An 18565-nucleotide genomic window follows, 5' to 3' on the forward strand; every position below is an offset into this window, starting at 1 on the left:
AAGATAACCAGAAAGAAATCTGACTTAAAATTTCATAACCTGCAGTAAGAAAGTCACAAGACCAAGAAAGAAATGGACTTCTGGAGTTGGGGCAATGTATAGAAGTGGATAGCGTAATCCAGAATAGGAACACTGCATTCTACCTTAGCAAAGCTCCTCAAAGACTAATTGTAAAGGTGATGAATTGATAACTTCTCCACGTTGAGATGGAAGCTTACATTTACTTGTGTTGACATTTGCTGCGTACAGTTGTCTTCTGAGTGAATGAAGACTTGGTAGCTGTTCAAACTGATTTGCTGGAGAGGTTGGTGGCTTGCTGAGGAATCATGTTCTACAGCAATCGATGTAGGAATTCAAAGCCCTGCCATAAGACCCCCAAATGCCATCAAGCTTTCCCATTTTAACACCAATGACATTTTCAAAGCAGCAGAGGAATTGAGAATTTACAGCATAATTCTGATTGTCCTCAGACGAGACTCCTCCAGAATGAACAAGTAAACCTTGATGTTGAATTCCAAACTCTTTATTTCAGTAATGCAACTTGTGTATTTATTACTCATATGTATTAATACAACACTTAGCCCTATTCCTATGCCTGTTGTACTATTCGGTGAACAAACCCAGAATAAGATTCTAAATTCCCTAAGGTAGGGATTGTTGGAATAAAGACAATAGCTGGATACACAGATAGCAGAGAAGGAAGGCTTTCTACAAGCATGCTAAAAACAATGAGGCAGAACTGATCCGCATGGCAAGCTATGAGATCAGCACATCGGCAATGGTTGAGCTCTTCTGAGGTAGAAGGGTTCTTAGTCCCCATGGCAAAGGAGAGTTTGAAGGCTGTGTGAACGGAGTACTGTGCTAGCTTGTAGAGCAGTTCCCAAAGTGTGTTTCTGAACACATGCAAAAACTACAGTGCTTGCTCAAAAATGTAAAGAATAGCAGCGGCAGCACAACAAGGATGGGTAAGAAGGAGTCAGGATTCAACACTGACATGGATCAATAGATCATAGAGATAGGCAGATGATCTTTTGGCCTTTTCTCTCTAAGCTGCTTCCCTAAGCAGAGATAATTAAATTATTCTCCATGTCTTCCTTTTAAGGCAGCAAGCACTAACTAAAACCAAGAAGCAACAGCAGCTCAGAGCACTCATTGGGTATCAGAAGAGGCACACAGGGATGTGCATCATGGCTCCTCCTGCCCATCCCCAGACTAACTCATTATCTTAGTTTGCAAATTGTAAGCACACCACAAGCGGACTTCTTTCAATGCACAAACACAGTTTTTTTAACAGAACTCCTCTGAAACTCATCTTTGCTTGGAGGTTTGAGGACACGGGTTCATGAACAAGACAATGCCAAGAATAATATTTCTATCTGTTTAAAAGCACCATGTTGACAATTTTTAGTATAATGTAGGAGAAGCTTCAAGTTTATACATCAAGGAACTATTTCACACATCACACAGCCATTAATCAAAGAAAAGCTGGCAGCATCTGCAGTGTGAACTCAAGGTTTCGAAGGGGAGAAGGGAGTTTTCAGATTTATCAGAGTGGTCTGGACATAAATGAAGTTTCTTAGCCAACATTTATCATTTACTTTTCCTGTAAGTCACACTAGCAAGCTTTTTGACTAATGGAATGAACTAGTGATATCTTACAAAAGGTTTAATAAGTACTTCTCTATAACTTTCCCACTGTGTCAGCGCAATGAGTCTGACTGTGTCCAGCAAGTTATGTCTCCCTTCTCAAACACAAATCCAAAACTTCCACAGGTGGCTCCTCCATGTCCTCCCCAACTATCATTCTCTGGCTTTTAATTCACAGGTTACAAGTGGCTATGCCACAGTGGCTGACGAGTGCTGCTGTCCACTGCTCCATTATTTCACAGCTGGAAGAGAGGCAGTGGCAGAAAAACCAGTCCCTGCTGTCTGGCTATCATCTATGAAGGGCACCTCTACTGCAGCACCCTGTGCCTTAAAATATAAGATTAAAGAAGTTTCAGAGCTCATTTTTCCTTCAGTTATATAACAATCACTCCTTTCACTATGTGATATACTGGGGGAACACTGTGAAGAGGGTAAGATCCCAGTCACAGGAAATCCACTTCACTATTCATTTACCTAGTCCATACTTCAGTTTGTCAGTGAGGATGCTATGGGAGACACTGTCAAAAGCCTTACTAAGTCCAGGCATACAACATCTACTGCTCTTTTCTCAACCTCCGAAGTAGTCATCATATAAAGCTATAACATTGGTGATTACGGATCGACCAGCGTAATAAGGGGACCTCGTAAGTCCATGACAACTACTCCTAATCACTTCCTTGTCTTTCATATATTTCAAAATGTTTTCCAGTATTATTTGTGCTGCCACCTTCTCAGAGACGGATGCAAAACTGACTGGCCCATAGTTTTCCAGATTCTCCTTCTTGCCATTCCAGAGAAAGGACTGATGCTGGCTTTCAAAGAATCAAGACAGGCCTCATAATGATATTGGTCAGCTTTCTCAGCACTTCTGGGTGCATCTCGTCATGTCCCATGACCTTGTACATGATCAATTTGTTTAAATATTCCCCGTTCTGATCTCATTTCACAAAGCAAATGTTTTCATTGCTCAGGGCTTTCCCACTAGTCCCTGGGGCCTTGAATTCCCGAAGGCAAATCTCATCAATAAAGATCAAGGCAAAAAGAAGAGATTATGTGTCTTGGCCTTTTCAGTGTTCTTCGTCACTCACTGTCCTGCTCCATTCAGCAGTGAGCCCACATGTTCCCCAGTCTTCCTTCTGCTGCTCACAGGCCCTTAGAAACCCTTCTTGTTCCCTTCAAATTCTTTGGCAGATGAAATTCAATATATGCTTTGGTTTTGTAAATCCATCCCTCTATGCTTAGACAGTGTCTCTGCATTTGTACAATGAGAACTTCTTGTGCATGGCTATTACAAGAGTTTACAACAAAATTCTTTTAAACAGAGTAGAGAAAAAAACAGTGACTTCTGTTTTTCTTTCCAATTCCCTGGTCTTCAGTTCCACTCACCCGATCTGTAGCGCTCATCCCGTGACCCTGAGGACCTGCGACGGTGATATCGAGAGGAAGAGGATGGAGTAACTGGAGTTCGACGTTCTTGTGGTAATGCCTGGTCCACTCCTGCAATAGTAATAAATAAATAAATAAAGCTCAGTCTGATTGAATTCCAGAAGTTTAATAGTGAGGAGGAGTTCAGCCTACGCTAGACCTAGAAAATGAACACTCTGGTCGCATCAATTTATTAAACAGCACTTGCCACTGCTCAGCTTTTCTGGTGTGCTTATATTCCTGCTTCTCGAACAGGACAACTTAAGATCACACATTCCGTAAGAAGAGCATATGGCCTGTATGTTTGGGATGGATTCTTTTTTTCCATACCGGTGACCTTTCAAGAAGCAGTATTCAGGAAATATTTTAATGCCTAATAAACACAAACACCATTGCAGTGAATCTGGAAGCTTTCTTTTAAATTGGTTAAAGACAGTTCCTAAAATGGTTTAGCAATTTTGTATTACAAATGTTTTCCTAAAACCTCATGCTGTTAGATCATGTCACTTTGTGACAACACAGTCTTAACTTATGTGAGCTTGATCTCCTGTGGGAAGAGTACTATTCAATATCTATAGGCATTATGAGCTATCAAAGGCCAGAAAATTAGCAGTAACTGTACCAAACCAGGCTGAAGTAGTAATCTGTTCTGGCAAAAAAATGAAAATACTTCAGACATAACATATATCTGCAGCATCTCTGATTTAAACCTTGTATTCATCCCTTTGCCTTACAATTTCCTTTTTTTAATAGCACAGGTATTTTTTGAAGGCTCCTTCAAAGTTAGCAGTGGTCTAACTGCAGCACTGTTATACAGACACCTACAGAAACTAATTCTCCTTCACAGCCTCCCCAGAAGCGTGAAGCGAGTTACTTATGCAGAACAATTCAGACAAACAATAGGAAAAGAAAACAAACATGAATACGTAACAGTGGTATAATATACCACCCAGTTCTCTCTCTTCCACAAAACAACCTGAGTAAACAAACCCAGTAAGCAATGTATATAGCTTAGATCTAATAAATCAGAACATTGGGCACTGTGAGTCACACAGGGAAAACAAAACACAAGAACAAACACACAAACAAACAAACCCCACCAAAAAAAAGAAAAACAAGAGACCCTGAAGAAATGAAATTCATTCTTTTACCTTTTATTTTTTGCCTTCTTTTTAACTTTTAAAAGCAGTTACCAACTGGGTAACTGTAAGGACAGAAGCAAAACTGGCTTCTTGCACTTAGAATTGATGGTAAAAAAGATCTGTTAAAATTATTTAATTAAATGATTAATAACTAAGCTCAAATGAATGATTAAAAATTGAAATTGGATTCAACAAAGCAATGTTTGGAAAAGTGTTCAATTTTTCTATTAAAACACAATGCAAAAACCTTCTGTTACTATCTCTGAACTACTTAATGCTTGCTTATTGGGGCGAGATAAGAATTTACATTTGGAAACAAGAATTTTTTTGTTGAATACAGACCAATAAAAAATGTTATGTTGACTTCCACGAGTCTTAATTACATTTCAATGGACTAGTCAAAAAGCATCTCTTAAAAAGGCCAGCATTATGCCATGAATCTTTGTGATGCAGAAATCAAGCTGAGAAAACAGCTTCTCTCTTAAATCTCTGGGATACCACATACATCAAGTCTGCTGTGATCCCATGGAGAATTGCCTGCCTGGCTCGAAAGCGTACTTGGAGAAAATCTCATTGGGACATAAAACACAGAATGAATCCAGAAATTTTCTTTTACTCAGATTGAGATTAATAATTCATATTCTTAATTCAAATAAAATGTCTTCATTCAACTGCTCTGTCTCCACACTACAGCGCTGTGTAATTTCACTACAGTACTACATAATTTCACTTGCTCTCAAGTCTTCACATTCTTTAAAGTACATGAACGTAAATTCTGAAGCACTGAAATGATCCGAAGGAATATTTTCTCCTCATTGGTTGCCTTATTAGGTCACCATGAGAATCACCAATATAACCAACAACGAACATTAACATTTAAATTAATCTCAATTGAAAATGTTCAGAAAATGATGTTTCAGTCTGTACAAGGTTCTAACCACATCTCAGTCCTTATCCATGTTGTCAGTCTCATTGTACAGTAATGAGATACTTTCTGGAAATCACGTATACTTACAAAAATCTTGAAAAACCACAGCCAAAGACACGCACCGAAACTGTTGCTGTGTCACAGAGTTTTGGTGAAGAAAGCAGTGGCACAACTTCACTGCTTGTGTATGGCAACGGCGCATGGACAAGAATGTGTAAAAATTATTAGGTGCTGCTACTGAAGTACAACATGACCAGACAGAAAACAGGGACTGAATGCACTTTTCCAACAACAAAGCCACATGCAATAGGCCTTAGAAACATTGAAGGGAAATAAATTGTGAGGAAAAGCATCAAAAAGATGTGCCATTTCTGCAGCAGGCAGACTTTTCAGGTAGACCTGATAGCTGTTGGGCAGAATACATTGAGGCCCATGGTTTCCTTCTCCTGGCTGTTTGGCTACGAGACACCTCAACTGTCTCAGTTTTGTTCTCCACAGCTGCAGGCCATGCATAAGGCCTTTTCCAGGGCACAAAAAGGCAGTGCAGGCTCAGCCTCTCACCCTGGCACTGCAGGTGATAGCAGAAATCCCAGTCAGCCAGGCAATGATAATGGTCTGGTCTGCCCAACTGGGAAAGGCCCTGTCCTGCTCCAGTTCCCTCCAGAGTCTTGTCCTTTCTAAGGGTACAGAAATCTCTAACCTTATCTTAAAATTCAGATACTTTACACTAGTTTATCTCCCTCCTACTTCGTATGTGCTTTTTTTTTTTTTTTAAAGACAATTGGTGACAGGGAGTTTCTTTAACAGTTAGGAATGAGGCAACTCCAGCATGCCGCACTGGTTTGCACTTAAGGACACTACAAGCTTCATGAGAGTAACAAAATACCTTCTGCTTTTTTGGGGGGGGTCGCTTGATGACTTTATTTCCCACTTTCCCATCAATGTAAAAGCAGCAAATATTCCTCTACTCAAATACAGATCAGGACATGTGAGCGTGGCTCTCACACTCTACACAACTTAACTCGACAGTGAAATAGAGTAGAAGATCCGCACCAGCCATCTGTGGGGAGATCTCTCTTTGTACTAAGTTCTCTGTTGTGTGAAAACGCAAAGCATAGCTGCACTTTGGAGAGACGGTAAGAAACCTTACAGAAAGAGCTGGAGCAGGACTTGCCCAGCACCATGGGTACCCACACCTTCCCTGAGCCAGCTCCCTTGTGCAAGGCAAGATATGCAATAGCTGGAACCTCCCCGCCGCCATTTCTGAGCGATGGGTAGAAGTAAAAGCCATACAGAATAACGAACACCACGAACTCAGAGAAATGTTGCCAGAAATAGCAAAGCAGCGTTAACAGCTGAACTGTTCACCTCCATGAAGGCTCTAGCAATACAGTGCAGTAACAAGCACCTTTTTTTCACTTGGAATTCTGAACATAACTATAACCCCAAAATTGATGGCTTTCACAGCCAGCACACAGGGTCCTTGAGTTAAGTGCTAATGCTTGTTGAAGTGCAGCTTCACGGAAACGTATTTGTGGATCAGTGGAAGTGGTGGAGTAATGGGCCTTGTGAATTCATACTTAGATCAATTCCTAAATTTAAGGAGGCAGCAGAGCAATGAATGGCTTTCATTAAAGAAAGGACAGTGTCACCCCACTGCCCTGTAGACAGACACAATCCCAATCACTGTCAAAATCGCATCATTCTTAATAATGCCATAGTCCACTACAGTCCTGCTGCTAGCAAGACTTAGAAAGTTAAGTACAGTTAGTAGCACTGACTGACTCACTACAAGTTACAAAGAATTTAAGAAAAATATATATTAAAAATACATGCCTAGGACACATTTATTTTATATAAAAGAATGAAAGGCCAGTGCTTTGTGCTCATCATACTGCACATATGCATTAGAAGGTGCACTGGAGCTAACAGCCATGCTCTTAATGCAAGTATTAGTTCATTTATCTAATGCCACTAATGTGGGATTCAGCTAGCAGATTAAGACACCTATATTTAGGTGTCTACAAGAAGGAGCTTAAGCTGAGCTCCCCTTATGAAAAACAGAGACCTAGACCAGGACTCAAGAGTCAAAACAGAGGTGTCCAAAGTCTTACAGATGTTACGGAGCATGACACTGGCCTTGACCAGGATCTCATATGTCCCCTTTAAGTTGTTTTCTACATTCTTGCCCTGTGCAGATGTCTCTAATACGTTAGAAAATCTTGAACAGTCGTAGACACTTATGTTCAAGCAACTCAGAGAGCCCAGTGAGCCTGAAAAGCTATGCAGGTGGTCAGTGGAGGTATCTGCTTCAGAATAAGCTGAAAAGCTCTCTGGGTTTCATCAGCTGAATTAACTGTGTCTCTTCACATAAGAATTGGAGCTTAAATACCAGGTTCACAGGCAGACAACTTAGCACAAGCATACCAACCTACAAATCGTAACCTGCAAGCTGGATCCTACCTTTTGTGCATTTAACTAAAAATACGAGAGCCACAGTAAAGCTATTTAAAGCTATTTTTTTAAAAGCTATTTAAGCAATACCACTACAAGCTGGATAGTTTTATTTTTATGTGCATGGAAGTCACAAAACTGTCAGCTGGAAACAGGCTTCAGTCACCTCTTTCCTTCCTTTTTTTCTGCCTTCACCTAGTTGTTCCTCCCTTCCAGTCTTTACTACTTCTTTTTTTGTAGTTGAATTATAGTGCTGTGTGCCAGCGATGTTGCAACAGCTGCATTGCTCTCTCCGACAGAGGCCAACTGTTTCCTCAATGATACTTGACAAGTTGCTTTGATGTATCACTTATTCCTATGACTAGATCAAAATTTTGAATCTGAAAATGTTTAAAAACTGAAATGTCTAACTGATAAGATATAAAAGGCTTTAGACTCAGGCTGCTTTCATTGTTCTAAACCTAGCTGACGGTGTATAACCCCAGGAGAGAAAACTGTAGGGAAAACCCAGTAACTCCAAGGCTGGAGGGAAGGAAGGCTAACAGTATTTGCAATGCAGTTTTAAGAAATAGTATTTACATTCAGTTCAAACTATTTCTTGGGCTTCTACGCAATGGCTGCTGACTGTGCTTTAAAAACAAAGCCAAGGGATGAACACACCGAGCACTTTGTAAACAGGTTAAATGTCACACCGCTTCCATGGAACTTTGTTACTTAGCATGGCATTTCACTCTTCCCATCAGATGTATTCAGTAGTAGTAAATTCACTAGATCAACCTAATCCAAAGGAGATTTAAAAGGTGACATTACTAACCAAAAACAACCTGGAAAGGTAGGCCAGTTTTTGCTAGATAAACCTGAAGAAGATGGAATTTCTGATATGTTTCATTAACAATTGATCTTTCACAGGTGAGCTTTCATATTTATTCCCGTACTTGGTTTCGAACAATATACACACACTTCAAATCTATCTTCTTTCCTTATTACAATTTCCATCTTGCGTTCCAGCATCTCCTTGTATGTGTTAAGCCCTCAGTACAAAACTAGCATGGCTAACAGAATCACAGAATTACAAATGGGTTTAAAGGGACCTTAAAGATCACCCAGTTCCAACTTCTTTCCACAGGCAGGGACACCTCCCTACAGAGCAGGCTGCCCAGGGCCCCATCCAACCTGGCCTTGAGCACCTCCAAGGACAGGGCAGCCCGTTCCAGGGCCTCACTAGCCTCACCATGCAAATCTACCCTCTTTCAGTTTAAAACCATTACCCGCTGTCCTGTCACTACACTCTCTGATGAAGAGTTCCTCCTCACCTTTCCTATAGGTCCCATTTGGGCACTGCAAGGCCGCTGTCAGGTCTCCCTGGGACATTCTCTTCTCCAGGCTGAACAACTCCAACTCTCCCAGAATGTCTGCACAGGAGAGGTGTTCCAGTTCCCCAATCATCCTCACTGCCCTCCTCTACACTCACCCTAACATTTTTTTCTAGTGTTTTCTAACAATGTTTTCAATGTTTCTAATGTTTTCCTTTTTTCCTCAGTCTCTCAGAGACGGTGGATATCACATGACTACTACAATTCATACGTGATGTTTGATTTCCATTTTTCTCTAGACAGTCCCAAAGTTTCAGTGTCAGATTTGAAGACTTCTTTAGGAGAACAGAAAGAAAAAGGCATTCACCAATACACTGGTCAACTTCCATTGCCAGCAGCTTAACATCCTCCTTTCAGCGTTCAACAGAAGTCATTTGCTGCAGATCTGTCCATTCTGAGCATTCTGTTGTAAATTCTAGCAGTTTTGCATTTTGACAGCAGTACCCAGCTCTTCACATGCTTCCACTCAATCCTTCTGCTTTGTTCCAACATACACGAGCTTTATTTCAGTGCCTGCAATGGTGTATTTCTTTTCTTTTTTTTCCTCATTGCTCATCTCTGATTAAACCAACTTCTCTCACTCATTTATCAGATTTTCAGACAAACATCTTGATGTTTGGTCCTCTATTCTGTTTCACAGATGCTCTCCACGAACATCAACAGTATTTCATTGAAATTCTTCACATTCTCTGAAGAAGATTTTGACTCTGATGTGTACTAAAAATATTCCCCCTCCAAAAAACCATCATGCTAAGTGCTGAAACCATTAAGCACATTGCTAGCTGATACACTTGCTGATTGCATCAAATGCTCATTTCTTTCCTTATATTTCTTCCCATCCCGTTTTTGTCTTATTTTTAGTGTACAACTTTTGAAGGAAGATGTATTTTTCTCCATCTTTGAACATAGTTTGATGTTGTGAGGTCTTAGTACAAGATAGAAAACAAAGGTGCCATCGTAAAACAAAGAATGCTTAAAATAATAAATGGGGTCTCAGCATGGCAAAACAAAAGCAATAACAGCTTTAAGAGATGGCACCAAGGGGTAGTTCTCAGGTGATCTAAGAGCTTCCCTTTTTAACCAAACAGTACCTTGCAAGGAATCCATCAATTCAAATCAGAACACTTCCTCAAGCACGATTTACTAAACTTTCATCTATATGCCATGATTTCGCATCTCTAAACATATTTGTACTGTTTTCAAAAATGCATCCATAAACTGTAAAATGCATATGCTTTGCAACAAGATCCATATTCTTAGCCTACATCCATGCTTTGAAATGCCCCTTCATGGCTATCCCTTGCTGAGATCTTTGAGAATTAGGAAGGCAGAACACTACTTATTATTAATAAAGTGAATACATGAGGGAATCTTTCAGTTCTAGAATCAAGCTTTGTTTAAACATTTCCTTGCAAACTTTGCAAACCAAATAATGTCTATGGAAGAGAAAATGAAATTGTAATCGCCATGTTTACTTTCAGTGCCCAAAGTGCCAGCAGCAGGAATAGTAAATGGAGGCACACATACACATAGTATGCAAATATATGCACATGCTACAGATATATATAAATATGTCTCATTAATAACAGAAGATACAGAAAATGGTTCCTGTAATTCTACCGAAAATTGTTTCATAAAGTTCAGGGTCCTTCTGTGGGAGCATATTATCTGCTCTGCACTGCATAGCTTGAAATTGCCTTGCAGCACCAGTGCTGTTGGGGCTCCAGCAGCAGGAGATGCAATGCTCTGTCTCCAAGCCTGCAAAAGGAAGCAGCAGGTGCCTCTTAAGCACCGCATCTCACAGGTTCATTAGCGATAATAAAAAAAAAGCACCAGTGACTGGTCTATATGGTTACACTACAAATAGAGCTACACTGGTGGTATCAATGATGCGAAATTACCAAAAGTAATCTGGTGTAGACACACCACTTGATTAAGAGAGAATGAACCACCCATGTCTAAGCTGTTAGAAGCAAATCTTAATTGATAACAACATTGTCTCTCTGCTCTGTGAATGAATAATCAAATTTACTAGCAAAAGACTGGAAGCAAATTGGGCAAAAAAACAGCTTATGGGGGAGGCAGGCAATTTAGTTATTTTTCTTCTAGGGAAGGTTTCTCCTAATAGCACGCATGCATCTGTCCACATGTTATCTTACCCAGAAGTGACTGATCTAATCAAGATAATCTTCAGAAAAGTATTCTGAAATGAATGCCTGCTTAAGTGGTTATTCTTTCAGATCTCAGCTGTCAGGGCTCCTCTACAGAGACAGTAAGAGAAAGGTCACAGCACAAGAAACACCGAGATGCATGTGCAGATAAAAGGTCCAGATTCACTATTCATTATTTTTAGATGCCTGACATACGGATATGCTAAGAAAAGAAAAATCACTCTGTGCACAGAACGTCTCCAGCTACAAACTGACATCCCAGAGACGGCGCTTTGAGGAAAGAAAGCTGTAATTTGGTCTCCTTAAGTTAAAGCAGGTGGGAATTGAATGGAAAAGAAAAAAGAGGCTCCCCCTGTCCCTTCTCCCATTACCACTGCCAAATGCAGCATATCCGTTTTGGATTTCTGAATGTTCGACAGCCTGGCTGGGATGGTACAAATGTCCTTTGCATATGTGCAGTCTGTGCAGCATCTGGATGTGTCAGATCTGTAGTGCACGCGCAGCACAACCAATTTGCAGATGTGCAATGGGTCCAGCAAGTCCCCTGTGTGTCAGACTCACTGCGTGTTTGCTGCGTAGCATATGCAACAACCTACTCCCTGGGATTTTCCTGTCCAAAATAGAAACCTTAATAGTGCACTCCCACGTCACCTGATGGAGTATCAACCACATGGCTGCACATCTTCCCCTTCTGAATTAGGATTACACTAATTCCTGAAAAGTAGCAGCTCTCCCTTTCTAACATGATAGCATCCCAATGAGCACAACACAAAGACCACTGGTATATGGATACATGCATGTACTTTTATGAGTGTGTAGAGAAATACAAACAACACAGAATCCAATATGGATTTCCTTTATAGCATAATAGCAAATTTGTTTGAACATGAGAGGGTATGGGTTTCTCAAAGGGATTGTGTTTTTACAGGTATGTCTTACCCAGACAAAACTGTAAATTCTCTTTTCCTTCTACCCATCTCTTACACTGTGTCAGGACCGCCTCTGTGAGAGCGTGGACAAGCACACAGGAAAGAGTCCATGTGCCCACAAGACTGGCAGGAGAAAATCTGTTGTGCTAGGGACGTGCTAATCCTCTGCTGCAAGGCCAGGGAGCAGGAACAGACCGTCTGCCTGCCACCAGCCACAGGATATCTCCTATGAAGAAAGGCTGAGGGAGCTGGGCTTATTTAGCTTAGAAGACGTTCCAGGGAGACCTCACTGTGGCCTTCCAGTACTTGAAGGAAGCTTATAAGCAGGAGAGGGACCGACTTTTTACACAGTCTGACAGTGATAGGACAAGGGGGAATTGCCTTAAACTAAAAGAGAGGAAATTTAGGTTAGAAGTTAGTAAGAAATTTGTTACTCAGAGAGTGGTGAGGTGCTGGCATAGCTGCCCAGAGAAGCTGTGGCTGCCTCATCCCTGGAGGTGCTCAAGGCCAGGCTGGATACAGCCCTGGGCAGCCTGATCTGGTGGGTGGTAATCCTGCCTATGGCATGGGGCTTGGAATTGGATGATCTTTAAGGTCTCTTCCAATTCAAGCCATTCTATGATTCAGTGAATTCAGTGACATCCGCAGAAGGCAAGATGGGTGACTGCTGAAGGGTGAAGTTGTAGGGGCATAGCAGGGGCCCTGTCTTATCTGTCCACACTGCAGAAACATAACCCTGCAGGAAGTCCTCCCTCCACAAGTGTGCTCTACCAGCCTGGTGCCTGTTCCTAGATGCTGGCCTGCTTCTGAATGGTTTGGAGTTTCAGTATTCTATTGAGTTTCCACAGAGTTTCAGGCCCTACTTAGAAACCGCGCAGAACTAGGGGTGCTTAGATTTTTACAGCTTCCTCCTGATTCTGGTGGACTTGGACTTTTCCAGAGCTCTGTAAATGCCAGTGCCAAAAATGGAAGCAGAAACGCGTGCCTTCCTGTGTTTCTCCAGCTTATTCTACGTTCCTCCTCCAATGTGTCCATGGCATGGAAGCTAGGCATGTTAACATATTCGTATCCCACTAAAATTGATTATTCCTTCTCCCTTCTCATCGCTCCACTCTTAAGCAGACAGAAGTTGGTAACAGCCTCCCAATTGCCGTTGTCCTGCCTTGTCACTGGCAGCCCCTCGCCTCTCGCCTGTCTGATTGATGCAGACATCTACCAGAGACTTCCAGTTGAGGCACACTTACAGACAGATATGGACTGAAAAAGATACATTCATTGTGCTCACCAAAACGAAAATAAAAGAGAGGCCGGTTTCCTGCTGTGCTGGCTGCTCTCTCTCTAGCGGCCGCTTCCCGGATGTCACAGACCCCAATGTTGGCAGTGCGGAGCATTCTTCTGGCAGCTCCTTCACTGTGTTGCAGTCTACACCGTACCGCGGCAGCTCCATTCGCTGCTGTAACAAGTTGAAAAAAACTAATTAATTCACGTTTAGTTTTTTTACATTTGTTACAGCAACGAATGGAGCTGCTGCCCCCATGCAGTACAGCACACACGCACACACGCACAGACACTACAGGACACTCACGGAGCCAATGAGGTCAATGTTCCACTCTGCCAACATTGGCGTTAGGAATGTTAGCAAAGGTGCAGCAAGAGGACTTGGATGTCCAAACAGAGGGGAACTGCCTTTGGATTTCCTTAAGTTCCTTGAGTGCAGTCACAGAACACAAATCCCAGCCCTTCCCCGGTATCTTCAATCCCTGCAGAAGAGCCGTGCCAATTTCCATACAGTTTGAAAATCTCTCTTCACCTTCTCCTTTTTAACAGCGAAAGCTAAGACTAAAGCTTATATATTCTTGCAGTTCCCCATCAAAACACATTATAACAAAGAAACAAATGACTAATTTGATCATCTGTATGATGATGCTTATGAAAGGTAGCATCTCTTTTGCTACCTCATTTCTTCTTGTAAAGGATTCATCCCTCCCTTCCTAGCGAACAGGGACCTCAGGTGAATAAGGTCTTAGAAGCAAAATATCAAATTGCAGTTTCAGGTTTTGTCCAAAAGGTAACACAATAAAACAAACAAAAACTATGAAGACAGTGAAGATCAAGCACAAATAATATCAGTTTCTGGAGGAAAACACTTTAATACAGTAGAAGCAATATCTTCCTTCATAACACAATAATTCATTTAGCCATGAGCTAAATGATTGAGCTTGATGTATGTACAAGAAAATAGTGGACAATATTCCAATAGTATTTTCCTCTCCTTCCTTCCTTCCCTCATCCCCACATCCCCAGTGCAGGATTCCCTGGGAAGTGGTACAGAGGAAAATATTCACCTTGTTTCTTCCCATCTTTACAAAAGCACTAGATCTGCTACGTTGTCAGTGATGACCTCTTCGAATTATTGAATGGATCCCACTATAGAACTGACACAGATTTCTCTGCTGTCCTTTTGCTTGAAAACTTTAATATCTCAACAGAGACTTTGAAAGAAAAACCTCAGAGAGTTCTCCACCTTCTCTCTTTCATCATTACATGCATGATGAGTCCTCAGAAGTTTCAGTCAAGGCTACAGTTTGACCAAAAGACTATGAGCTCTCTGGAGGAAGAGCTGTATTTTCTTCTGTGAAGAAGGAAATGCACAACTAGCTGTAGAAGTAAATACTGGTGCCAATCACAGCACTGTGTTGAGGATTACTGTTAGGTAAGTCTCCCCATAACTCAGTACATCTAAGTACAGGTCATGAGAACATACTGTGAAGACTAGTGTATGTTTGACAGTTGGTCAACGAATATCCACAAATTTAACAACTGAACTTCTGGAATTGTAGCTCTGTTGATTTGATTTTCTTCTTTCTCTTACAGCTCCCAACAGTTACCAGATGTTACAGTCATCCTCAAGTCAGGCATTACCACTTCAGAAACAAGAGATGTCTGTAACATTGATGTCTTTTATGGAGTTTCCACCAGTGAAGCATACCAAGTGAAATCCAAAATACTATTCTGCTATGGAGCTAGCTAACATACTCTGAAAGTAATGCCTCCTACTTTATGATGTTCCCCACGATCTCAGAGGCGGATGTTAGTGATATGGCAGAAGAGGTTGAACCTTCCCGCCAATATTCCTTTACATTTTGTTTCCGTGTGACACATGGCAGCAAAGGGGCAGTCTGACAAAAAAAGAATTCCTTCATGCAGAAAAAATAGCACCCATTGACATTCACTGATGTTTGTTGACTGTTTATGGAGACCAAACAGTGGATGTGAGCACTGTGAGGCTGTGGGTGGTATGTTTCAGGAGTGATGACAGCAACATGAAAGACATGCCACATTCCAGACAGCCATGCAGATTTTTACGAGCACAGCATGCAGGCTCTTGTTCATTGCTGGCAAAAATGCATAGCTAACAGTGGTGACTATGTTGAAAAACTGTGCTGTAATTGAGAATTTTCTCTATCAAATAGTGCTATTATGCTCTTTGTATCTGTTGTGGTTTCCATGGAAAAAAATAGGAGGCTTTCCTTCCAGAGAGACCTATATATATACCTGAAGAAGCCAGAACAAGGCAGTATCTCTACATGAGCAGTTTAAATAGAAAACCATCAACACCACAAAGGAAGAACATGGTGAAAGAGAAAGTGAACTAGTTCCCAGGTCTGCAGTAAAAATAGGGCTCAGAAGACTGCCAAGTGCAAGTAGAGACTCCATACAGCAAGTGAGACTGCACAGGAGTGTGTGGCATGCTCCCGTGAGGCTGACACAAAATGGAGGCCTACAACGATAAGTAAAACCACATAGACAACTTCAAGATTCAGTATCTCTAAAGCTTGAACTCTGAAAAGTTCTTTTCTTGTTTCTGATAGACATATATAGGAAATAAGTTAAATGAAGCAATAAATAATTTGACATTTGATTTCTTTTGAAGATTTTTGTTTTGGGGCAGGTACGTGCAACTGATCCCTATATACAAAGGCTGACTGTTTATAAGGGATCACTTGCTCACTTGTTAAAGGACAAGCTGAAGTCTAAGGGATGTTGCTGGTCTCTCTGGTGACTTCAAAAGTGAGATCAGGGCAAGAAACCCAGAGGTGGAGAAAGGAACAGATCTATAAGGTTCTTTTCCACTCAAGTATACCTCTATTTAGAAAGCTTCACTTGGCATAGGTCTTAATGAGTTAGGACATCATATTTTCTTTTGTATTTTTGCATTACTTAACAATAAACAATGTCTCTCTAACAACACTGGGCTGATTTTATTTTCCAGACGTGAATGCCAAACCCACAGTAATGTTTTTAAAAAATGTGCACACGTATCAAAGCAGACATATATATATAAATGTATATAAAATGGATGGAATAAGCTTTTCCTGCATAACAATAGCTTTGTTTAAGCCACACAAATTTCTTCAAAGATGCAGATTTTTACTGTGGCAACTACCAGTATGCTTGACATCTTCATATATTGCAAGCACAGGTACACGTACCAGGAGGTTGTGGCAGGTAGGCCCCAATTAATTTTGATCTCTTCTTTTCATATCCCTTCTGTGTGATGTCACCTGCCAAGAAAAGGAAAGGAAAATCAATAAGACATGGATAAAGACAAAGTCTAGCTTCTTAATGGCAGCACCATGAGTTTAGCCACCACTGCACTGTTCATCTGTCTTGACAATTATAATGAACAAATGAAAGCACAGTATGATCATTCTACCCCGAAAAATAAAACTCATTTACGCTAGAGCCCTTCTGACAAGTAAATACTCAGCCTTGATTTATTCCAGCACTGGAGTCCAGCAGCACAGAGTTTTAAAACCATTTTGATATGCTGTCACACAAGCTTTGAAAAGCTACAATGACCTTCATTAGGTTAACAAATAATGGATTATATGGCGTGCATGGGCCCATGGTGGCTGGCAAAACACATTGCTGATTAGCATTTTCTATCATTAATGGGATTTTCCTAATCAAGCATGTAAAGCACAAAAGATTTGAAACTGCTGCTATATTATTTCCGCAATATAAATGTTTTAGCTGATTTCTAAGCAGCAATGAGACCAGCGGAAACAAAACAAATCTACCACAGATACACTTGAAAATAGTAGCTTAAAGACTCTTTGTCTGACTTTACAATTGAATCTCTAATTGATCTTGGAGACAAATGTTTGAATTTCTTACTATTGGTGCAACTCTTTGCTGTGTTTACAGTTTCCTTAGGTAACTTCTAACATAAAGATTAAATTATGCTTTTCTACAAATATGTTGTTAGAGTTATGGTAGTATGGTGAGGTTGAGGTTGTACTTGATGATCCTGAAGGTCCTTTCCAACCTGAGCAATTCTATGATTCTATGTTCTAAAGAAAAATGATGGATAATTAGATAAGCAGGACGAACCAGATGCTTCTAGTCTTATTACAGTTCAGGAAGGCCTGATCACTGGAATACAGTCCTGGCTTTGGCGCTCAAGAGTAACTCAGATTCAAGAGTAGATTCAATATTCAACTCAAGAGTAACATCCAGATTCTTCTTTCCAGATGTGTGAGTGCATGTGCACACACGTATACATAAATATTAAATTCAGTATATGCTACTCTGAATGTTACAACGAGACAAGTTTTAAAATTACGAGATTTTTTAAAATAACACTATATTCCATGCCCTTTCATTGTGTCTGCTTTTGCAAAACTTATCATACAGTTGAAGTCCAATGCTGGACTTGTACATTTGAAAAAGCATGAGTGCTTTGGAGGGGACAAAGCACAAAAAGAAGCAGAACTTTGGCAGTGTCATGGTTTTGTGATTTTCGGTTATTGGTATCCCACATCATAACATCATGTAGTGGATATACCTGGTTCTCAGAAGAGAAGGACTACTACAGTCCCCACGGTACTTTGCTCCTCTGTTACCATTTCCAGCCAGAGGGAAAAGATAAAAGCTCGCAGTATAAAAACTTGCAAATCACGAGACCTCGTCCCTTTTCCGCCCGTCTCTCGTCTCGGCAGCACCTCGCTCTCCAGCCGTCTTATCGTCGGTAGTAGAGTAAGGCCTACCTTGATTTTGGGACATTCTCTCTCTCTGTATTGGATTTATCAGCTTAAATTTTAATTATATTGTATTATAGTGTGTTGTTTTGCATTCCGATATCTTATTTAGTAAATTAGTTTGTTTCTCCTCAGATTGTTGTCGCTGTTCTTTGCTCTCAGGGCCATCTCCTTACCCTTTTCCCCTTTTCCCTTTTCCCGGGGCGTGGACCCGTGGATCCCCCGTCCCCTTCGTCACGGAACCGGGCTGAACGCCCGTAAACCGTTGACAGGCAGTAACATCCAGCCAAACACAGCAGGATGTGCCTGCTCATGCTCTTCCATCCCAATGTTCAACATTCACCTAAGGAGACCATTTGCTAAGAGGACTGCATGCCCATTTGAATCCTAGCCACTCTGGTAAATGAATTCTAAATTAGTAACGTATGTAGAGAGAGCTTTCTGTGGGTGGG

At 41.0% G+C, this 18565-nt stretch overlaps 1 protein-coding gene across 5 annotated transcripts in view; it reads right to left on the reverse strand.

Annotated features, from left to right (window-relative positions):
- Window positions 1-18565, reverse strand: part of DIP2C (disco interacting protein 2 homolog C) — a 292387-nt gene that overhangs the window by 120742 nt on the left and 153080 nt on the right. For 3 of the 5 annotated variants that reach the window (XM_021385362.1, XM_021385361.1, XM_021385366.1), the window contains exons 2-4: window positions 16563-16634; window positions 13355-13522; window positions 3034-3144 (exon numbers count right to left, since the gene is read on the reverse strand). In XM_021385362.1, the coding sequence (XP_021241037.1) occupies window positions 3034-3144; window positions 13355-13522; window positions 16563-16634 (351 nt within the window). The remainder of the gene's footprint in view (window positions 1-3033; window positions 3145-13354; window positions 13523-16562; window positions 16635-18565) is intronic. The other 2 variants (XM_021385365.1, XM_021385363.1) reach the window with 1 other exon arrangement.

The sequence above is a fragment of the Numida meleagris genome, chromosome 2 (genome assembly GCF_002078875.1).
Source record: "Numida meleagris isolate 19003 breed g44 Domestic line chromosome 2, NumMel1.0, whole genome shotgun sequence".
In the NCBI taxonomy this organism is placed as follows: domain Eukaryota; kingdom Metazoa; phylum Chordata; class Aves; order Galliformes; family Numididae; genus Numida; species Numida meleagris.